The sequence below is a fragment of the Odocoileus virginianus genome, chromosome 2, assembly GCF_023699985.2.
Source record: "Odocoileus virginianus isolate 20LAN1187 ecotype Illinois chromosome 2, Ovbor_1.2, whole genome shotgun sequence".
NCBI lineage: Eukaryota > Metazoa > Chordata > Mammalia > Artiodactyla > Cervidae > Odocoileus > Odocoileus virginianus.
The window spans coordinates 42,251,508-42,275,426 of record NC_069675.1 but is presented as its reverse complement, the minus strand read 5'-3'; the positions used below and the strand labels follow the sequence as shown (position 1 = coordinate 42,275,426).

The 23,919-nt window shown below is 52.9% G+C and overlaps 1 protein-coding gene across 1 annotated transcript in view; it reads left to right on the top strand.

Moving 5' to 3' along the window:
- The window catches only part of SH3RF3 (SH3 domain containing ring finger 3), a 158,000-nt gene that overhangs the window by 56,930 nt on the left and 77,151 nt on the right, over nucleotides 1-23,919 (top strand). The window contains exon 2 of the mRNA XM_020902443.2: nucleotides 19,606-19,860. Coding sequence (XP_020758102.2) covers nucleotides 19,606-19,860 — 255 coding nt within the window. The remainder of the gene's footprint in view (nucleotides 1-19,605; nucleotides 19,861-23,919) is intronic.

Genomic DNA, 23,919 nt, shown 5'->3' with positions numbered 1-23,919 from the left:
GACCTGGAAATGGGTGGGACCCTCGTCTGTACCAGCATCCTCAACCCTGGCCTGATATCAGGACCCATCCTCCCTGGGCAGGGCCAGACCTCACCCTGACATCTCGAGGATGGGGCTCTGTGTTTGTGGTCACTGCAGGAGGTCATGTCGTCACCAGGAGTGCAGCCACAGCTAGGGCATCCCTGGTCTTCACATTTGAGTGCTTGCTGTGTGCCAACTGCTCTGCCCTCTGTGTGTGTGATGCATTGAAGAGACTGAAACCCAGAGGGGCTGCTAACTTAGCCCGAGGCCACACAGCTCAGCCGACGTTAACCCACTTCTCAAGCTTTGTGAGCACAAGAGGTTAAGAAGGGAATACTCTGGAGCTCAGTATTCAGCGGAATCTAGTCTCCTGGCTCACAGAAGGGACGCTCTCCCCGGGTGGTGGTGTTTGCTTTAAGCCCATTTCTGACGGTCAACCTCAGACACCGAGGGTGGGTAACCCTCCCACCATGGCAGCAGGAGCCGAGGAGAGCAGTGAGAGGAGGTTTGGGGAGGGTTTTTGGCGACCTTCCTCCCTGAAACAGGGGAGAGGGAAGAGGCAGCGGAGAAGACCCTCTGAGCACCTGGGCCCATTGGGGTGGGGCCCCGAGGCAGGAGGTGGCAGGCCTGAGCCAGTACCTAAAGGTGGGTGGAGGCAGCGGCGACCTGGGCGAGTAGCCAGGGGACCAGGAGGAGGGGCTGCATGTGTCGTGGAGCCTGTTTAAGAAAGCAGGGCTTAGAATACAGTTTAGAAGAATGTGCTTTTCCTGAAATGATTAAATTGATAAATCCTCAGTTACCTTCTAGAGGCTCAGGATTTCAATAACGATGCTTGGGTGTAGCCAGGAGGGCAAGGGCATGGGGCCCAGAGTCAGTGGGCCACCCAGTGGCCTGAACCTCAGCCTTTCCTCACTGCTGGCATGCAGACTGCCACTGCCTGAACAGAACAGTTAACTTTTTCATTCTCATCACCCCAGCCCTGGGGAAGAGTGTCTGTATCCTAATTTGCACACGTCTGTCACTCTGCATCATCCTTATGGTTGTGTATACATTTGTCAGTTTCTTTAGATGCATAAGACAAACCTGCTCCTTCATGAATCATTTCATGAATCTTTTTTTTTTCTTTATTTGGGTGTGCTGGTCTTAATGGTGGCACATGGGATGGGATATTCAGTCTTCGTTGCAGCACTTGGAATCTTTAGCTGTGGCATGTGAACTCTTAGTTGCGACATGTGGGATCTAGTTCCCTGACCGGTGATCGGATCCGAGCCCCCTGCATTGGAAGCACAGAGTCTTAGTCTCTGGACCACCAGGGATGTCCCTAATGACTCTCCTTAAAGGGACTACTCTCCAGCAGACTGTTTCTTTGTAAATTCCTTCACCGCTCTGGTTTTATTTAATGTGGGCTTTAACTATACTGGGCTTCCCTGGTGGCTCAGATGGTAAAGAATCTGGCTGCAATGCAGGAGACATGGGTTCAGTCCCTGGGTTGGGAAGAGTCCCTGGAGAAGGGAATGCAACCCTCTTCAATATTCTTGCCTAGGAAATCCGATGGATAGAGGAACCTGGCAGGCTACAGTCCATGGGTTTGCAAAGAGTTACTGGCCTCAACTTTTGTAACTGAGTAGGGAGCTGGATGGCAGTAAGTGTGCTCGATGGGCCATACAGACCCGCGTAGGCAGGATGCTCCCAGAGCCGCCCCATGGCTAGAAGGCTCCCAGGAACCCTCGACCGTAGCCCCGCCACACCCGGTGCTCACCCCAGGCTGTGTGTCCAGCAGGGCAAGGCCAGCCATGCACAGAAAACGGCTGCTGGGCTAGATGGTGGAAACACAGTATGGCCTCAGCAGAAAGATGACAGGCCGCAGCTTCTGCTGGGCTGCGTGTTGTTGGCAAGCAGCTGTGTTTTTCCAGCTTGCTTTCTGGGGCCTCCTGTCAAAGGTGAGCCCCACCACGTGCCGAGCACTGCACCGTCTTCATGACGAGGTGGCAAGTGTAAAGGCTCCTGGGTCCAGCCCCAAACTTGGCCTCCTGTTCAGTGTCGCCCATCCAGCCCCAACGCCTCTTGTCCCCGCCTGGCTCTTGTGGGGCAGGAATGCCTGTCCACCTACGCCCTCGTCATTGGGAGGAATCAGGGAGCTTTCGAGATGTGTTGGGTGGTGTTTAGGTTTGAGATTAGGTTTCATGCAGATATATCAGGATTTTTTCATTCAAATTGCAAAATTTCTGGTATTTAGGGATTTGGAGCTTTTGAAGGAAAGAGGGCAAAGTGGGTGAAGGTGAGTTCTGCCCTGAGGGCCGGCAGGAGGTTGACCTGGAGGTTGTGTGGGCTTCTGCCCAGCAGCCAGTCTGCTCTTGGTGCTGCAGGGCCTCTGACGTGGGAAGGATGACAGACAGAGGAGGGTGAGGCTTACTCCACCCAGTTGATGCTGGGAAATGGCCGCCTGGTGGCTGGCGGCCCCTCGAGCTGGTTGGGGCCTCAATGTGTTGGGGTCCCTCCTCTAGACACTGGCTCCCTGCCCAGCACAGGTGAGCCAGTGGGCATGTGTGTCCCTGTGCCCATGGCTGTGTAAAAGTGGCCTTTACACAGTCCATGACATGAAGAGAGCTTGTCACACACTGTAGAAGTTCTGTTACTTAAAAAAAAAAAAAGGCGTTGCTTTTTGAGCAGTTTTAGGTTCACAGCAAAATGGAGAGAAAGGTACAGAGTTCCCATATGCCCTGCCCCCACATGCACAGCCCCCACCATCCCCCCCACCCCCAATGGTACATCTCTTACAGGTGACGAGCCTACATTATCATCACCCAGAGTCCATGGGCCACCTGGGCAATGATGGGCATGCTCGAGGTTGTACCATCTGCGGGTTTTGACAAATGTATAAGGACCTATTGGAGGAGGAAATGGCAACCCACTCCAGTATTCTTGCCTGGGAGATCCCATGGACAGAGGAGCCTGGTGAACTACAGTTCATGGGGTCACAAAGAGTTGGACATGACTTAGCAACCAAACAATGACAACGACAAGGACCTCTGCCTGCTGTTAGCATGTCATACAGAGTAGTTTCACTGCCCCCAAGAGCCCCTGCTTGTCTTTCCAAGTCTAGAAGGTCCCCACTCCGTGAGGCCCTCTTAACCCTTTGTCTCGGTCCTGGCTTCATGAAGACACTGAGGGCAGCCTTGTGTGGCATCTGGTGAGTTGGGAAGGATGTGGCCGGGAGCCCCGGGTGCATCTGGGATACAGGTGACTGATGTCCTGATGGCATTGGTCCTGCCGGGCCTGCCCACGTGGCTGTCTCTGGGAGGCATGGAGGGGTCAAGAGGTGAGGTGCTTCCCATCCCTGTGTGACCACCTGTGGCCTCTCCGCTGGAGAGCACGGCCCAGGCTCTGGCTCTTTCCTCAGCCCTCTTCAGCCCCCCGAGGCAGCTCAGGGCCAGATGAGCATGAGGAGCCAGGGGCTCGTCCCTGCAAAGAACAGGAAGCACTTGGCTGTCTCGGATTCCCCTGGGTTTCCTAATCCAAGGCCAGTTTCCATGGTCAAGAGGAGGCCACTCTCCTGTGGGATCCACGCTTGTCCTCTGGGGCCATTGAGACTCCCACCAGCCTGAGCTGAAACTCCCAGCCCTCGGCTTTGAGGCCACCAGGACCTGTGTCAAAATTTTACTCTTCATCCCACAGGACTCAGAACCGTTGTCTGTGTGAAATCCCCATGAAGTGTTCATGTGGAGGCAGGTGCTTCCGGTGGTAAGTCGCCTCCTACATGCAGACAGACCACTTCTGGGGAAAATCACGGTGCCAGGGCTTGTGTGCCCAGTGGGCGTGGACTGTGGGCAGACCAGACTCGGAAACCTACCCTGCTCCATCATCTGTGGGACCGTGTACAACTCCCATAAGCTTTCTGAGCCACAAACCTGTGAACCAAGGATAATGTTTCATCTTGCAGAGTGTTAACCAGGACCAGACAGACGTATGTAAGTCATCATCAGAGGTTGTTCACAGGTGCTCAGAACACGGCTGTGGGTACCAACTGGCTTCAGCGAGGAAAGCCGTGTCACTGCTGACGAGAATTAGTCAAAAGTCACAGAAACGCAGCCATGAGGGAAGGCCGGGAGCACGTCTGTCAAGGACTGCTGCTCTGTGCCACCTCTGAGATGATGCAGGCAGTAAAGGAGCAAACCTCACACCCCCCGAGTCACTTTTAATTAGGCTGTTCTCATCAAAATGCCGCTCCTTCACTCTCTTGCCACTTAATTTAGAAAATTGGTGGAGCAAGTGTGGCATGCAGATTGCCTCTTCCTCTGAACATCCTTCACTACCAAAGCCACCGCAGACTGGAAGCATTTGAAGTGGAAATGAGTGGAGTCAGGGCACGGAGTTGTTGATTCCTGATTATCTGCTTGTAGTATTTTAAAAATTAGATTGTACTTTGTTTCCATTTAACAGAGGAAGGAAAGTGTGTCAGTGGTGTTTTTATCAAAATAGAAATTTGACAAACACTCTTCAGTGGCTTGATGGATTACAGGAGATGAGACCCACCCACAGAGGATGAAACTTTGCCAGATTAGGAGTCCTGTCTGAATACAGCTGTCTTGTGGTTGCAGAGATCTGGTAAACATGAATGAACAACAGCAGTGTCAGATTGGTCCCTGCAGAAAGGCAGATTTCCAGAGCAAAAGGGGGTGAGGATCTCCCTCTAACTGCCAGGATGAACACGGGAGATGTGAAAGGAGGGGCTTGTCTACATTTGACATCAGAGGCCGGCCACGGGAAAAGCAAAATCCTGCTCAAATTCCAGTGAGCTTCCACCACCTCCACAGCCCGGCATAGCAGGCCACTATGGAGTGGAAGCTGGGATCACTTCCTGCATGTCTGAGCTTGGAAAATCGTCATTCAGAGCCAAGGCAAATACCGCGTTTCAAGGAGTGGATGGCTCTTAAAAAGTCACCTTGACAACTGGAAGGCGCAGCAAGGCAAGAGGATGGGTGGGAAAGAAGGAAAGGACTGAATAGGGTGGGGGACAGACAGACAGGATACCTGGCACAGCTTCTAACAGCCTGGAACTCCCAAGCAAGTAAAGCCACCGTGCATGAGAGCGGCCAGGCCAAGAGGAGGCCGAGCCATGCCTGAGAACTGCCTCCCAGGACAGCCTGGCAGGAAGGCTGGCAGGAGCCCAGGGCACGGAGCGAAGAGTTGAGCTGAAGTCAGCCAGGAACACCGTGAGTCTTGAGGAAGCTTGCATTTCTAAATAAGGCCGTGAGTAATTTCACGGTGGGGCCTGCACAGCAGTGTGTGTGCTGGCTCTTGAGAGCTACAGCAAGGCTGGATTTGCTGAACGGGTGAATCTGCAGTGGCCTCTGTCAGATGTGAAAGGACAGTCCAGGGCAGAAACCACACTTAAAAGGTGCAGCAACTGAGCACAAAGAGTGCCCGGGGACATGATCTCCAGTTCATTAAGCGATGGACTGTCAGCTCAATCCTCGGTTTTCAGCAGAGAAGAATTCAAATGAGGACCTTCTCCACCTGGGCAGTCAGGCTTGTGCAGTTTGTGTGTTCACCATGTTGAGATCTGGGCTGACAGCTTTATTGCCATCAGTTAAAAGTTCCACGCTCAGGCCTTGTAATGTTTGGATGAGGCCAAGAGGTGGCGCTTCCCTGGCTCAGTGGGGATTTAACGAGCAGACAGACTCATAGGAAAGCCCAGTGTGGGACGTGCTGCCTGGCTGTCAGGGCTGCACCAGGGACTCTTCTACCATCTGTGTCTGTCCGACCCCAGGCGGTCTCATCAAAACATCAGCAGAGATGGGGGCTCCCAGTCGCTCTGCTGCTTTTACTCCGCCTGCGTGCTGGGCTCCCAGCCTCGCTCCCAGGAGGGGGCTTGGCCTCTGTGGACGAGGCGTGGGACGAAGCGGGCCTGTTCTTCTGAGGGGCATCCGGACCCTCTAGCTCATCAGGTCCTGGTCTGGAGGTCGTCAGATGTTCAGTCCAGGCTGACGCAGGGGCAGGTCCCCGCCAGGCCAGTCATACCAGACAGGATGCCCTGAAGAAGAGGCTGGGAGACTCCAACTCCAGGCTCTGTGCGTGCTCCATGAATGGGGACACACACGTGGGCTCATGGAGCACACACCATCCCAAGGAGTGTTCCGTGAGATTTAAAGGAACAACCATAGTGGTCATCTGCTAGTCGGCTGCAGCGCCCCCACCCCCAGGAGGAATATAAGTGGAGATGGGAGGGGCATGAAATAAGCCCCCAACACAGCAGGGTCCGGGATGACCCAACCTGGATGGCAAGGCTGCCTGCACGCGCCCTCCTGCAGTGGCAGGAGTGTCCGGACGCTGTTCTAGACTGCCGGCCAGCCTGGCTTGCAGATGTCCGTGCTTGTTGTCAGTGTAGGTCCCCAAAGGGCTCAGGGGGCTCACCTTTCAGTTTCTAAGTTTCCATTTTTATCTTTTTAAGTGGTTTTTAGTATAGTCACAAAGTCATGCGACCAGCGCACTGATCCCAGAGCATTTTCGTCACCCCAGAATGGAACCCCACACCCTGTAGCAGTCCCTCCCTCTCCTCCTGTCCCCTCCTGTCCCCCAGCCCTGGGGCCACTGAGCTGCTTCCTGTCTCTATGGATTGGCCTATTCTCACCACTCCATATAAATGGGATTTGTGTATGGCCTTTTGTGTTTGACTTCTTTGCCTCAGCATCACATTTTCAGAGTTTTGTCATGCCCGTCACACGTGTCAGCACCCCATTCTTTGTACGGCTGAGTACTAACACGTCACATAGAGAGGCTCACTGGTTCTCACTGATGCTTGTCAGCCTGTGGACACTTGGGCTGCCGTCACCTCGTGATAGCTGTGGTGAGTCCTGCCATGAATGTTCTGGTCCAGATTGTGTGTGGACGGGTGTCCACGTTGATCTAGGAGCAGAATTGCTGGATAGCATGGTAACTGTTGAATCTTTTGAGGAGCTGCCTGATGGTTGCTCAGAGTTACCAAAGCATTTTTCATTCCCGTGGGCAAACTACAAGGATTCTGTTTCTCAGCCTTCGTGCCAACAGCCACCAAGGTCTCTTTATGGTTATAGCCCTCCTTGTGGGCGTGAAGTGGTTTCAGTTTATCTTTTAGATTTTAAAATAATGATGAAGGTTGTGGCCACCACTTAGCTTGGAAGGAAAACCATGCTGATGGTCTGTGAACTAATATTTATACATTACATTCTTTAACAGTCATGCTTTGAGAAGGCAAAGCTGGCCTTTATTCTGACCTCCTTGCTGGAAGCTGTGGACACCTCCTGGTGGTAAAGGAGATGCTGAGGACAGGATGGATGTGCAGACACCGGAATCCATCTCTAATCCCACCATGTCTTCTTTCCCATGGCCCAGTGAGCTTGAACTCCACACAGTTTTGAGCATGTGTGCTGATGCATCTTCTCCTGAAAGCAGTGGGACAGATGTCACCTCCCCAGGTCCTGTGTCCCCAGTTCTAAGTGACATGATGGTTCATACAGGAACGTGTGATACTCAGCTCTGCAAGGAAAGTCTGTCCTGAGACAGGACTTGGCTTGTGTGAAGAAACGTTTTAAAACCTGTGTGTGGTTTTGTTTTTGTTGGAGGTTGACAAAGGATGTGATGCCTCTCAGGGGGCCCTGGAGGTCAGTGTGGGGGCCACCCAGCAGGCCACATGTCCTTACGGGGCTCGGAAGCAGTGCTTAGTCTGACCTTCTGTACAGAGCAGTGCTGGCAACACCCAAGTGGGTGGGTCAGTCTCCACAGAGCAAGACAAGAAGTTGTAGTATCTCTGGACTGAAGTGGACATCAGGGACCCCTGCTCTGCTTATTTCCTTGGTACCCACCCCCCGCCCCCAGTGGCTCAGCCTCTTCAACTGCAGCCCCCAGAGTGGCTGTTTCCTGTCTGCCTGGACCCCAGACAGCGAGGAGCTCACCACCTCCAGGCAGCTCGTTCTCTTCTCAGTTCTCTTCTCTTCTCAGTTCTCTTCTCTTCTCAGCTGGAAGGTTCTTTATTCTGTGACCTCCCAGTCTATTGCCCAGGAACACCCACTGGCAGCCTGGGCTTCAGCCTGTGGCCACTCGTGGCTCAGTCTTCGCATGGCAGCACTTTAATGAAAACAGCTAACTTAAAAACAGCCATTACCATCCCCTCCCTGACCCAGTGTCCAGGCAGCCCATCATTCCTCCAGCGACCCCAGGCCTGCAGCCATGTGTGGGGCCTGCAATTATCATGGATGCCTCTCCTGATCCAAACAGGAGTGTCTTAGGCCTTCACTTCACTCATGGTGAAAAGCTTGGAGGGTTAAAAGCATGAGTGGTGCTTAGGTTACAGTTACAGTGAACGTCTGTAAGCTTTGTTTCTAGCAGCATTTTTGTTGGGAGATGCATTGTACACAAGAGAGGGTTCATGTGTGCAGTTGACAGAGCGAGAGTGGGACAGGCGGCGATGTCTCCGCACAGCCAGACCCACGGGACCTGAGGCCCTGCCATCCTTCCTTCGTTCCCTTTGGGTGAAGCCACGCAAGGATGCGGACACGGATGCACGTGTCCACAGGGTCGACTGTGTGGTCGACTGGTCACGTTCTGCGCTCAGAACCGCTGTGGTTTCTCCATGACCTTCTCCTGCTCAGCAAGGACTCGCCACGTCCTCACGCGAGGCATCCAGCATTCCCACCAGAGAGTGTCCATAATGTACGTGTCAGAATTTTCCTGCTTAAAGCCCAGGGGCGTTCCCTGCCCATGAGGAAGCGTGTTCTTGCATGCAGTCCCTGGGCTGTGCTCTTGGTCCTGCACGCAGGGCTCTCGCCAGCCATGCAGACAGACACTAGTTTTTATACCCTTGCAAACACTTGGTATCGTCAGACTTCTCAATGTTTGCCAACCTGGTGGGTTGGAATGGCATCATGTGTGCCTTAATTTTCAGGTCTCTGATGACCAGTGACCAGTGCACTCATGGACCATTCATATCTGTGTTATTCAATGCCTATTGGAATTTCCTGCCTTTTCCTTGAAAACAAGCAAACAGTGTTCATCTCTCGTTACTGCCACTGTTCTCAGTGGTTTGGACACACTGACGGTTCTGATCCTTCCCGGTGAAGTAGTTGCTAGTACAGTGATGCCTGCCTCCTAGGTGAGGCAGCCGAGGGCCGGGTGGAGTGTCTTGCCCGATCCTGGAGGTGATAGCAGGTCAGGGATGGCCCCTGACACTCTAACCACTAACTCATTTATATGTTCTGGGGACTACTACTCAATATCTTTTCCCAGCTTGTGGATTATCTTTTTCCTTTTAGTGTCCTGTGATGAAGAGACATTTTCTTAGTGTTGTTGAATTGAATACATTTTATAGTCAATGTCTTGTGTCTGATTTAAAAAATCTTTTCCTACCTTAGCTCCTAGATTAACTTCTAAAAGTTTCATAGTTTGCTTTTCATGTTGAAGACTGTAATCTGGCTGGAAATAATTTCATACGGTATGACATAAAGGGCTATCTTTTCCTGTGTGGATGCTCCAATTTTGCCAACACCCTTTATTAGACACCTGGCCTTCTCCTGCTGTCTGAGCACATACGCTCAGGATCACGTCTCCCTGTGGGGTGCTGTTTCTGGGATGGCTCAGTCCCCTCCACCTGTCTATCCCTAATTCCATTATGTTCTAATAATTGCTATACCTTCTTTAAAGTCTTGATGTCTAGTAGGAACAGGAACCTTGCTGATCCACATGAATTTCGAATCAATTTGTCAAAATCCTGCTGAGATTTCCATTGGAAATGCATTTGAACCATGCATCAATTTGAGAGAAAAGTATAGCTTTTCTCAATCCTCCTACTCAAAAACATTGTATTTCTTTCCATTAATTTCAATGGTCTCTAAGGTCTTTCAATAAACTTTCATGATATTCTCCATAAAGGGAATGCATATTTTTTGTTAAATATGTTCCTAGTGCCATTTATAATCCTGGAGAAGGGAATGGCAACCCATTCCACTATTCTTGTCTGGATAATCCCACAGACAGAGGAGCCTGGTGGGCTACAGGCCATGGGGTTGCAAAGAGTCAGACATGACTGAGCAACTAACACACTGCAGTAGCAACAAAGATAAAAAGTATTTTTAAAACTTATATATTCTACTTGTCGACTGTGTATAGAAAAACAACTGACCTTTGTATATTGGTGGTTGGATCCCATAACCCATCTTCAGGTGCTTGTGTGGTGTGTGGAGCTGAGCAAACAGAAAAAGAAAGTCATGTGAAAGCAAACAGTGTCCAGGAGTCTCTCTGGGGAACCTGCAGCTTTGGGTCTAATGGGTTTCCTGGACCACCAGTCATGGAACCAGGCACTAAGCAAAGGGGACGTCATAAGGTTCCTGGCCCTGAAGAAGTGTTTCTTTTCGTCCAGATGAAGTAAGAGTTCAAAGGTTTTCAAGGCATGTGCGTGATGAGCTGCATGTGGCTGTACCAACTGTCTGTCTCCTTCCCTCCGGCTGTGGGAGGTTCCCTGAGGGAAAGTGCAGGAATGCATCCTGTGCCGGGCTTCGGTCACAGTGAATGTGCATGATCAGCCTGTGCTGCCAGGGGCAGGAAGAACGCTGCCTTTCCTCAATTTTGGTTTGACATCAAATGTTATTGCAAAACTGAAGAGAAATGGCAAGCTCCTCCTTGCCCCATCTCTTTCCTTACTTTTTTCTTTTTCTCATCTTGGCATATCTCAGAAGCATCAGGACTTTTATACTGTAGATTTTTCAAGTTATGTATGCTCCATGTATTGTTGTATAAATGAATGCTCCATCTTCCAGGAAGCAGGTGGGTGACAGGTGGAACAAGGTAGTACTTCATGTCTGCACTGAGACGCAAAACAGAGGCTGCCACCGCCAGCCCCACGAGGAGGGGTGTGTGTGTGTGTGTGTGTGTGTGTGTGTGAGAGAGAGAGAGAGAGAGAGACCAACCCACCATGCATGGGCTCTGTGTGAAGGGCTGGGAACCCTCTGGAAGGGTCTCTGAGCTGCTCACTACTGGTCACTACCACCCTGGGCATATTTGTGATGGGAACCCTGAAACATGTGCCAGGCACAGGGGGTGCCAAGGGTTAGCTTGTGGTCCGAGCCCAGGAGAAAGGCCAGGGATCTGGAATCTTCACAGAGTCTGTGGTTGATGTTGGACCAAAATCTAAAAAGGATGCCTCAACTTTTCTCTTGAGCACAGGGTGGTGACAGAAGAAAAACTGAAAAGCCAGGCTGTGGGCCTGGAGCTCTGCTGCCCTGAGCATTGGAATCAAGACACTGAGACACCAACCACCCCCAGTCCTGCCTCCTCCTCTTTTCTCTCTGCAGCCCACTTGCTTCATAAAGAAACCAACTTGAGTGTGAAAAGAGGCATTCTCAAAGGCAGGACCTTCTCAGACCCCTGCCTGTCCTTCCTGCCTGGAGTGTCTTCCCCCAAGCTGCAGGCTTCAGGTCCCCCCATGGCCTCTGCCACCAACTTGATTTAAACTCTGAAGCCCCTACCTGCTGACTCTTGGACTCTCTTGCCTTGTTCTTTGTCCAGGGCTCTTTGTCTTCAGCATGTTGTGTGTATGGATGGCTTATTTTGTACATCTCTCCCCGCTTCTACAACGTGTGGCCCCTCGGGGCAGGAGCATTTCCTGTCCACTTTGTTTCTGATGTATTGTTGTTGTTCAGTTGCTAACTTGTGTGCAACTCTTTGTGACCCCATGGACTGCAGCAAACCAGGCTTCCCTGGCCTAGAATCTAGCATCTCCTAGAGTTTGCCCAAACTCTTGTCCATTGAGTCGATGGTATCATCAACCGTCTCATTCTTTGTCACCCCCTTCTCCTCCTGCCCTCCATCTTTCCCAGCATCAGTCTTTTCCGGTGAGTTGGCTTTTTGCATTAGGTGGCCAAAGTATTGGAGCTTCAGTTTCAGCATCAGTCTTTCCAGTAAATATTCAGGGTTGATTTCCTTTAGGACTGGCTGGTTTGATCTCCTTGCAGTCGAAGGGACTCTCAAGACTCAAGAGTCTTCTTCAACACCACAGTTCAAAAGCATCAATTCTTTGGTGCTCAGCTTTCTTTATAGTCCTACTCTCATATCCATACATGACTACTGGAAAAACCATAGCTTTGACTAGATGGACCTTTGTCAGCAAAGTGATATTTCTGCTTTTTAATATGCTGTCTAGGTTGGTCATAGCTTTTCTTCCAAGGAACAAGCATCATTTAATTTTATGACTTCAGTCACTGTCTGCAGTGATTTTGGAGCCCAAGAAAATACAATCTGCCATAATAGCAGTTCCTAGGATGTGTCTGGCCCAAGTTAGGTGGCCAGTGTACATGCAGCCGAGGACTGAATACTACCAGCAGTTCTGAAGAGTCTTTTGTTAAGACTCCGGAAGGGGCTGCTGCTCCCCGGCCCTCCCTATGGCCTTGTGGTGATCTGGGCCTATGCAGGACTGAGGCTGAGCCCGTCCACACTGAGCCTCGGGGGCCTGTGAGCCGGTGGTGGGTCCAAGACGGTGACCTTCCCTCCAGCCACAGTAAGAAGACAGTGCTATGTCTCTGGTCCTCTGGGCGCTTTGTTCTGGCCCTGTAGGGGCTGAGGCTGACTGTAAGGGCAGCAGCGGAGGCTCTTTACCCAGAGGGCTGTGGCCTGTAGCCCCCTCAGCCTGCCTGAGTCCTGCCACCTTGGCCTCTGTGCCTCTCTGGGCTCAGCCTGCTGTGTCCTCAGGCCCCATCTTACAGGAGCTCAGGCCCTAGGGTGCCGAGGCCTGCCCTGTGGCAGATGCTGTGAAGGCCAAGCCTCTGGCCAGGGCTGCCTCCCTCTCGCCAACAGCTCAGCTCTGACTAAGGACCACCCCTCCAAGTTGCTTCACGCTGCCTCTGACCCTGCCTGCTCTCAGGGCTGTGCAGGAATGAGACAGAGCCTTCCCACCCACGCGCGTGGGGCCCCAGGCTCCCCTCTGCTCAGAAGGCTTTGTGCCTTCAGTCATGCCGGGATGCCTTTCTTAACTTCCCTGCCACTCTGAGCAAGCTGGGCTGCCCATGGTAGGCAGGACTGGTGGGCAGGACCAGCTTTATCTGTCAGGCAGGAGGTGGGGACATCAACGTCTCTGCTGGGCAGGTCTCACAGACTTTGAGGTCTGCAGGCAGTCGCTTGTTGCCTGGGTGGGTGAAGAGGCATACCACACTCTTAAATTTACACAGTATGTTAATCATGTTCTCACAAATAGCAACGAAACATTTCTTGCCGTGCGTGATAAATGATCAGCAACCACTGGGTTCCTCTGAGTTGTTCTGATGGGGGAATGAACAGTCAAGCTAGGCCTTGTTGTGGCAGCCAGCATAAGGCAATGGCAGCCTTTGTGCACCCACCCCTGCAATTGGCGTGGGGCTGGGCTGTATGGCGGCCTGTGTCTTAGAAGGTGAGTGCGGTGGAGCCTGGCTGGGTGGAGTGGCCATCCCTAGGGGTCTGCTTTCTGGCAGGTGTGTGGTAGGAATGGCCCTGGCCCTGGGCAGACACCTCAGTGTCTACCTTCGTCCACTCTAAAGTCACATGAAAGCATGAAGGCGAGAAGGGACTTCCTGTGGGCATGATGCCACACAGCTGGCCAGTCCTCTGGCACATGGAGCACGTTTGGAGCAAAGCTGCCCCCAGGAAGCCCCCCTTTTCCATCTTGTAGTGAGTTTGCCAAATAACATCAAAAGATGAAATGTCTTGATCGGATTATCGCCTAAGGCCTGTGTTTCCACAGAACTCACTGGTGTGTATGTCGCCTGTCGTGTGATGTGGACAAGTTGAAAGGACACATCACATCCTGCACAACCAGGCCCTTAAACATGCTGATGCCCAGTCACCACTGATCCCCCCAGGGCCTGGGACCTTTGGAGCTGGAATCCTAAGGCAACACTTTCTTTTTTAACCTGGATATTTATAAATATCTTATTTTTCCCTTGCTGTTGTTGTTTAGTCGCTAAGTTGTGTTCAACTGTTTGCAACCTCATGGACTGTAGCACATTAGGCCTTCCTGTCCTTCACCATCTCCCGGAGTTTGCTCAAACTCATGTCCATTGAGTCGGTGATGCCATCCAACCATCTCATCCTCTGTTGTCCCCTTCTCCTCCTGCCTTCAATCTTTCCCAGCATCAGGGTCTTTTCCAATGAGTTGGCTCTTTGCACCAGGTGGCCAAAGTATTGGAGCTTCAGCTTCAACATCAGTCCTTCCAATGAATATTCAGGACTGATTTCCTTTAGGATTGACTGGTTTGATCTCCTTGCAGTCCAAGGGACTCTTGGGAGTCTTCTCCAGCACCATGATTCTTTGGTGTTCAGCCTTGTTTATGATCCAGCTCTTCTTTGGTAGCATTGAAACAATGTTTTTAAAAGTATTTAAAATAAGGTGGTGTTAGTGAGGGCTGAAATAAGGGCCTGAAAGGAGCCATTTCCCTCTCATTCCTGAGAAAGGACAGAGCCAATGAGAAGACTCTGCTTTCCTTCCGGTCGCCCAGACGCCCAGACACCCTTTCATACATGGCTGGAGATTTCATATGTGGCTGGAGATCCCAGCACAAAGGCCCTCCCTATAAAGCAGACTCTGGTGAGTGACCTTCCCTCAGGAGCCCAGGTGGAATGTGGGGACATATGACTGGCTGAGCACCCCTGGATTGAGGCCACAACAGACTTGGGGTTTTTGGGGAGTTGCAGGCAGCTAGCCCCTCATCTTCTAGGGAAGCACTGGGGCACATGCCACCAAACAGACCCTCTAGGGGCTTGATCATATGCTCATCTGGTAACCAGTGTCCCGAATATGATTAGGAGCTTCTCAGAGTCAGTCTGCTGTTTGCTTGTCTTCCCCGAGAGTGGAAAAATGAACAATTCTTCTCCAAACTGGATAAATGCAACACAAGTCTGGACCCTCCCAGCCTAATGGTCAGCAATCCACCTTCCCTTTTCCTTCTGCACTAAACAGAGAATTGTCAGGACCCCCCACCTCTCTGGTTTGGATGGTGGTTAAAAGAAGAGGGCTGGCCCCCTCTTACCAGCCTCACGACATCTAGGAGCTGATTTGCCTCTTAGTTTTTCTCACTTGTCAAGTGGCAGTAATGACTGATTCGTACTTCTCACGGTTCCTGTGAGCAGTAATCGAGTTGCCTAGCTTGCATGGCTCAGGGTCTACAGCTAGGTAAGTGTTTGTGTTGTTATCAAGAGCAGCATGAGTGGCAGGTATGTGCTGGGCTCCAGAGGACAGTCTACCACTCCGCCACCTCTGGGACCCGGACGTGTTACTGAACTTCACTGTTCTTTAGCTCCTTGTCTGCAAAGTGGCAATGACATAAGGCCAGCCTCATAGGGTTGATGTGAGAGTCTGGTGGGTGGAAAGGGGTGCAGCGTGGTGCTCAGGAGGAAGGAGCCAGTCCTCACTGTGAAGGGGCGACAGTGACCGTGAGTCATGATAGAGTGTCCCCTAGAATCAAAGGGGCCCTGAGCCAGTGCCCACACAGACGCAGGAGGGACAGGGGGTGTCACACAGGGTTCTACTTCTCTGGTATCACTTCTGTCAGATGCAATTTCAAGCCAATGTGTGCAGGTGCCAGGCCGGCCGGTGTCCTCACTGTACCCTCTGACCTGTGTTCCTGCTGGAGAGCTGGGCTCCTTATTGGCTGTTTTCTGTGCTTAAAAGCACTTGCCTTTTCTAGGACCGCATCCAGGCTCCTGAAACACTTGTTTGCCTCAGCCAGCGGTCCGTGAGAATCTTTTTCATAGTGGGTTCTCCATTAAGAGATAAGAAACTCCTTATGTACCACCTCTTCAGGCTCCTGGGGAATGTGGGAGGGTGGATTTGATGACCTGGCGTGTGAGCCAGGCCTGAGTGTAGAGCCTGCTGCCCATGTGCCTGGCGGGGCTGCTCCCCAGTGTAACAGGTGCCCTGCTCCCCTGGGGTGAGCAGAGTCTCGTCTCTGACCTTGGCCACACTCACCTTGACCTTCTGCCTCACCTTTTCATACTGGTCAGAAGAGCTTGGGCTTTCCTTGAGAACTGCACATTACAGAGCACCCCTGCTCCTGCAGAAGTACATGGAGAAGAAAAGTCCAGGCCTGGAGCCCAGTGTTCGTGCTACAAACCTGGGGTTGTCCTCACTCCACCTGCCTGGGGACATGTTGTACACATGTCTTTAGTTGCAAGCTTCCATGACCTTCAGGGTAAGGGATGTTTCACTCCCCAGAGGCACAGAGCCTGCTTCAGGACCTGGTGTATCGTGGTATCCCATAAGTTCTTGGAGAAACAAGTGTCCAAACATGAAGAATAAACAACCATCAAAATAAAAGAGAGAAAGAAACAGCCAGGATCCCAAAATAAAAGAGAGAAAGAAACAGCCAGGATCCAAAGGAAGCTTTTAATAAGAAAAAGAGAAGAAGGAGCTTAAAATTTAACCTACAATAAAAGTGAAACCTGGGAACCTCCCAGCTGGAGTGTGATATAGTGACAACTTCCTTACAGATGAAATTTGTAGACAAGGAGACAGGGACTTTCTGGTTAAATACATTAGTAACATGTACCTTTTCAGGTAGTTCTAAATCTGAGCGTGTCCATGTTAGAAGGAAAGTATGTGTGTGACGACCTCCATGGCGATGTTAAGTGCTTTGACTTGAAATTGCATATGAGCAAAGAAATTGTAAGTCCCACCTCAGACCCAGGCAGATACAGGCTAACCTGCTGATGAGAAGATCTCAAAACACGGCAGCTCAATCAGGATAAAGTTTCCTTTTTTTCACGTGACATCTGGGCTCTGCTCCCCAACGTCATGTGAGGACCTGGTCCTTCCCTCCTTTGCTTGCAGTGTCATCTTTGTGGGAAATGCTGCAACCCCCTCCTCCGCCCCCAGGGAGGGAGGTTCTGGTTAAGTGTTGGGAGGTGAGAGACTAGGAGTGGAATTTCCTCCTAAATGTCATTGCAAAACACAGCTCAGCCCAGAGCTGGCTCAAGTCCCTCTCACTTGCCTTCATTGCCTGGAATCTTGGCGTGTGGCCAGGGTTCCCCTCAAGCAGGGCTGGGAGGTGAAGTTCTTAACTGGTGAGCTTGGCGCCAATTGAAACTTGAAATATTCTCCCTGACAGGAGGAGCAGGTGGACTTGGGGGACAATTGGCTGTCACCGCTGCCTTCTGAGACCCTGAGACATCTGACTGGTTTGAGGCTGGGTGCTCTCCCCCTGGGGCCCACCCACTGTCCAGGGAACTCACCGGGGTATGTCTCCCCCAGGAGGCGGGCCCTGTGTCTCCAGCTCCTAGCCCTCACTTGGCCTGGCTCCTCTTTGAGTGACCACGGGGATTTCCAGTCATCTGCGCCCGGCCAGTGGTAACAAGGTTTAGAGCCATGTGGACTCTCGACCTCCTATCCTGGGATAAGTCCTTCCAGCCCAAGGCCTTAAGCCAACTGTAGTCCTAGGATTGGCTTGGTGGCCCACAGGGCCAGCCATTTGGTAGGTGTTTCGAGCATGTGATCTGAACCAGGCCAGGGTCGGGGATGCAGCCTCGAATGTAGAAGCAGATGGTGCCTGTCCTCGGGGCCCCCACACTGGTAACACGTGCCCCATGGGGAGCGGTGTGGAGGGAGAACCAGCGGGTCCTTGGAGTCTGAAGACTGAATGAGTTCTTTGTCCACACTCTTCACCCTGTCTTTCTGGGGGTCAGACAGTGAGACCTGGTTGTGGGACAGTCTCTCTGGGGCCTTATGGGCAGCCGAGTGCAAAGAGTGCATCTGCAAAGCTCACCTATATGTCGATCCCAGTGAAAACAGACCTGGGGCCTGCCGTGCCTGCATGACATCCCGCAGGTCCTACATGTCCGAGTCCTGAGCCGTGAGCCCAACGTCTTCTGTCTTCATTATCACGGATGCCCCGCAGGGTGGCTGTGCTAATCGTTGTAGGCATCCCAGTTGTGTGTCCCTCTCACTCCCCTTTCATCTTGTTTCCTGGGTGTCTTGAGCCTGTGGAGTGGAACTTGGCAGTGGTGTTCAATTCAGCTGTTCCTCGTAGGGGTACTTAGAGGGACGGGCTGCAGAGACCCCGCAGGCTTCCTGAGGTTGGGCCAGGGGCTGGTCTCAGGGGTCCTCTGGTTGCTGCTGGGACATCTGCAGTCTTGTTGGCCCCACGTCTACCTGCCAGGATCTCATCATAGACTCCTTAGTTCATCTCATCAAGCATGAGAGGGTGAGAGGCTGGGGGTGCAAGACCCACCAGCTCCAAGCATTGCCGGGGGGAGAGGCTCGGGTTAACACAGCAGCTGCCCCCTAGCACCATCTGACTTCTATTCTTCACCCCCAGGAGTGCGCTTTCCCTTCCCCACCACGAATCTTAAGGCGGCCCCTCCTCTCGGTCCTGTAGGAGATGCTGGTCTTAACAGTCTGAGGGCAGGGAGGGGATTAGTGAGGTGGGTGTCTCCCCCTCTCCCAATCCTGCGCCCCTACTCTGCCTCCTCTTGCCACCTCCCGGTCCACTGACAGGACAAAATAGCAGCTTGGCCCCCTCAGCAGGTGTGGCTGGAGCTGGTTAGGTTGTGTGCTTGCTCCCCGCCCAGCACTCCGACCGCCAGATGGGCGTGACTGCCGGAGGCTGTGGCAGGAGCCCGAGCCATCTGCTAGGCCCACTCCTGTCTGCTCTGGAGGCATCTGGCCCCTGTCTTTCCCTCGCTCAGAGGCTGGGACCCATGGGAACTGGCCACTGCAGAGAAGAAGGAGAGAAACTCACCCACCCTGGCCTTCACAAACCAGACCAGGGGTTAGTTGGCAGGTGCCCCAGGCGCGAGGTGTGAGGTTCAGTGGACCCGTGTTACCCAAGAGCAGGGGGCCCGAGGGTGGCTCGAGGCCAGACAGATCAGAAGGGCAGTGGGCTGGATGACCTTTGACAGGAGGACGGGGGCGTCCCGAGACCTAAAGAGGACCTGCCTCAGGCCCTTGTGGATGAGACTTCTCTGACCTCCGGAAGCCAGGGGCCATGGCGGGCAAGATGTGGGGTGGTGGGGCGGCCGGGACCCCTCATGAGCACTCTCAGCCCTAGGGGTGCCTTTCCCCCTGGTGGGCCTGGAGCCTGTGCCCCCAGGCCCTGCAGCAATGATGTGGGAGGGTGCGAAACAGCCCAGCAAGTCTGTCCTTTCAGCTTGAAACCCCCCAGACACACCGTCCTGTGTGATGGTGGTAGCCGGGAATGCAGCAGGGGGGATGGCACCCAGGGGATGACCAGTTAGCATGTGGTGGTGGGCAAAGCATCTGAAGCCAGAGCCCGGGTAGGGGCCCTGTCCCTCTCAGAGTCTGCATGAAGGTCTCCCAGCTCCTCCTCAGCATCCTTCCAGCTTAGCATGCGGCAGCCCTCAGGGAGGCCTGGGGCATGTCTGGGGACCCTCTGCAGACCCCGTCCATCAGGGCGTGGCCCATGTTTCTGGGGCGAGTCAAGTTAGGCTGTTGTGCCAAGCGCTGTGCATACCTGGTGGGCTGTCAGTACCCTGTATTCCTCAGAGGTATCCCCCTTCCTGGGCTCTGAGACTTGGGGGCCCCGCAGGTCAGACACTGTCCAGGCAGCCGCTGAGTAACACCTGTTCTGTTTCCAGGGCCCTCCCCCACCACCTGCCGGCAAAGCCCTGCTCAACCTCGAGGGGACAGAGCCTGGGGAGCTCAGGTCCGGCGACGGGGATGCTGTCGTCCTACAACGCCGGGGCGACGAGCTCTGGTACCACGGCCTCCTGCCTGCCGGCTTCGTCCAGGGCGTGCGGCCGCTGCCCCCAGCCCCGCCCCAGGGCAAAGCACTCTATGATTTCGAGATGAAGGACAGAGACCAGGACAAAGACTGTCTGAGCTTTAGCAAGGTAAGGTGTGTTCGAACGCGGCCGTCCCCTGACCACAGCCCCAGACGGGAGCCTGGGTGAGCATGTGAGTCCAGGCCCTGCCCTGATGGAGACAGGAGTGGTTTCTCCTTACTGAAAGTCTGCTGGGTGGAAGAGGGGGCACCCAGCCCCACCGACAGGTGCTCTGTGGTAGGGGGGGCAAGACCCTTGTTACCCAAGTCATGGCTGTGCAGGGCTCATGGGCCCTTGGAGGGGGCTTGCTGGGGAGACCATGGCAGAGACCCCTGTCAGATCCTGGAGTGGGAGCTGGGCCCAGAAACCAGCCCGTCCTGGCCCTTCTTGGAGGGTCTGGGGGTGGATGCATGTGTTTGGGCCATATGAGGCTCCACTGAGACCTCGGGACCCAGTCAGTGGCAAACCAGTCGTAATTCCTGTGCGCTTGTCCTGGGGACAACCTGGAATGCGAAGTCAATTGGGCCTTAGAAAGCATCACTATGAACAAAGCTAGTGGAGGTGATGGAATTCCAGTTGAGCTATTTCAAATCCTAAAAGATAATGCTGTTAAAGTGCTGTACTCAATATGCCAGCAAATTTGGAAAACTCAGCAGTGGCCTTAGGACTGGAAAGTCAGTTTTCATTCCAATCCCAAAGAAAGGCAATGCCAAAGAATGTTCGAACTACTGCACAATTGCACTCATCTCACACGCTAGCAAAGTAATGCTCAAAATTCTCCAAGCCAGGCTTCAACAGTACATGAACCATGAACTTCCAGATGTTCAAGCTGGATTTAGAAAAGGCAAAGGAACCAGAGATCAAATTGCCAACATCTGTGGGATCATCAAAAAAGCAAGAGTTCCAGAAAAACATTTATTTATGCTTTATTGACTATGCCAAAGCCTTTGACTGTGGAAACTTCTACCACAAACTGTGGAAAATTCTTCAAGAGATGGGAATATCAGACCACCTGACCTGCCTCCTGAGAAATCTGTATGCAAGTCAAGAAGCAACAGTTAGAACTTGATGAGCAACAGACTAATTCCAAATTGGGAAAGGAGTACGTCAAGACTGTGTATTGTCACCTTGCTTATTTAACTTCTATGCAGAGTACGTCATGTATTTGAAATGCTGGGCTGGATGAAGCACAAGCTGGAATCAAGATTGCCAGGAGAAATATCAATAACCTCAGATGTGGATGACACCACCATTATGGCAGAAAGTGAAGAGGAACTGAAGAGCCTCCTGATAAAAGTGAAAGAGGAGAGTGAAAAGGTTGGCTTAAAACTCAACACTCAGAAATCTAAGATCATGGTATCTGGTCCCATCACTTCATAGCAAATAGATGCATAAACAATGGAAACAGTGAGAGACTTTATTTTGGGGGGCTCCAAAGTCACTGCACATGGTGACTGCAGCCATGATATTAAAAGACACTCCTTGCAAGAAACGCTATGACCAACCTAGACAGCATGTTAAAAATCTGAGATATTACTTTGCCAACAAAGGTCCGTGTAGTCAAGGCTATGGTGTTTCCAGTAGTCATGTGTGGATGTGAGAGCTGGACTATAAAGAAAGCTGAGCACCTAAGAATTGATGCTTTTGAACTGTGGTGTTGGAGAAGACTCTTGAGAGTCTCTTGGATTGCAAGGAGATCCAACCAGTCCATCCTAAAGGAAATCAGTCCTGAATATTCATCGGAAGGACTGATGCTGAAGCTGAAACTCCAGTACTTTGGCCACTTTATGGGAAGAACTGACTCATTAGAAAAGACCCTAATGCTGGGAAAGATTGAAGGCAGGAGGAGAAGGGGACAACAGAGGATGAGATGGTTGGATGGCATGACTGACTCAGTGGGCATGAGTTTGAGCAAGCTTTGGGAGTTAGTGATGGATAAGGAAGCCTGGCGTGCTGCAGTCCATGGGGTCGCAACGAGTCGAACACAACTGAGCAACTGAACTGAACTGAACTGTCCTGGGGACCGAGGGAGACATGGAGGGGCCTGGCTTCCAGCCTCCCGGCCTTTGGGGTGCGGTGTCAATGCGCAGAGGCTGCAGAGTCAGGGCTTGTGAACGTCCCCACTTCCTGGCTGCTTCACTTCTTCCCAGTCCAGGGCTGGGAGGGCCACAGCACCTGGACCTCGGAAACATCATCGATTCGTTGTTGATCTTCACAACTGCATGCCAGGGTCCCCGGAAGCCTGTCTTCCTGATGTGGAAGCTGTTGCAGGAGGGAGGCCTCTTCCAGGGCCTGAGAGTGGGCTCTTGTCTAATGCTCAGAAATGAATTGTCTGAGGCAATACATGTGCTGAAAAAGCACAATACTTAACTGGGAAGGGCACCCAGGCAGAGAGCAACAGGACTCCAGGAGAGCCACTCACCACGTGGCTCGCAGTCTTTGGTTTTAAGGTAATGGGGTTAGTTACCGGCTTGTTTCTGGCCAGTCATCTTGCTTGGCCTGTGTTTGGTCTGACTCAGGGTCCTTGCTGGTGGCGTGTGCCTCTCTCAGCCAAGATGGATTCCAGCACCAGGGTTCCTGGGAGGTTGGCAGAGCTTATTAGGGGCTGGCATCTCCTCCCAAATTCTTCCAGCTGGTGGTAACTTCTTGGTTCCAAGCTCCCTGTTGGTATCACCTATTGTAAGATAACTAACGCAAGTGGTTACTACCATGCCCGGCCAGAGTGGACAGGTTCCACCTGTGGAGGGGGTTTCCGGTCAGCGGGTGTCTAGCAAAGCCACAGCTCTAAGAGGCTGCACAGTCCTCCCCCTCTCCCGTGTGCTGTCCTGTGTTTCCTCCTCCAGTCTCTCCCCACGCACAGTTGTAAACACAGAGCTAGGTCCCAGCTCACTGTGAGCCTCTCCTGTGCTCAGAGCCGAGCTCAGCTCTGGTGCCGAGCACTGTGCAGGGATGTGAGTACCCCATGCTCCATTTTGAGCAAAATTGGCCTGTTCTGGGCAGGCCATTCCATTGTTCAGCCTGAAGGTGAATGATCTCTTTTCATTCACGTTTAACTCTCTCCACTTCCCTTCTATCGGGCTGTTCATTGTGATTGTCACCCAGCCCTGCAGCTTCCCTGAACGCAGCACTAGGCATCCCCCTCCGAGGTTGGAGCGTGGGCTGCCAAATGAGGTCAGGCAGCAGAGCCCCTGGTGCCCACTCCCCTGCCCAGCCTGCCCTGAGACCCCGGGGCCCTGGCGCTCTGTGCTGTAAGGATCAAGAGAGCCACCCCTTGGGGGTTGGGTTGAGCCCTTGTGAGGAGACAGACCCGTCACGGCTGACAAGGTCGGGGTGGGCCCTCCTCACAGCCTTCGTGGAGGAGGCTCACCCAGTGGACAGCTGCAGTGCGGGAGCCGCCAGCGTCTCCACCCGGTGAGAGAAGGGAGAAGCCTCCCTGTCCTCCTCCTCCATCACATGCTCCATGTGCCAGCCTCTGCCTGGGACCCTCACCTCCGGGGGGATGTCCAGAGCCTACTGGTCAAAGGACAGAGGGGCACCTGGCTGCTCTCTAGCAAAACGTGCCAAGCCAGGCCACGCTGGGAGCCTGGCTGTACCAACAAGCCTGACGTTGGCTGGGGAGACAGGGCAGGAGTGCAGGGGACTGTTCCTGAGAGTGACGGGCAGTGGGGTCACCCAGGAGGTGTGCGGAGTGTCTGGTCAAGGCGGCAGGTAATGTGTAGTATTTCAAAAGAGACATTAAAGCTGCCTCGTGGAGATGGTGCAAACTCGGGTCCTTGAGACTCACCTTCTGGTGGTACTGCTGCCACTTTACATCACGGGGGCCCCTGGCACCCTGGACTGTGCCGTCGAGGCGGGTGGCCCCCGGTCTTCCCAGGACTCTGAGCCCAGATTAGGAAGCAGAGGTGTGGGAGCCGGTGGGCCACACATCCCTTGGGCTGCTCTTCCAGGACTTTCTTTCTCTCAATCCATGGACTGACGTGGAGAGTTGGAGATGGCAGGGCATGCTTCCTGGTGAAGACCTTGCTGTGGCCCTGCTGTGTTCCCCACTGTGTTCACACAGGCGTGTCACCAGCACCCACTCCACACCCCTTAAGTTAGGGCACAGCCTGCTTGTCTGAGCACCTGCCC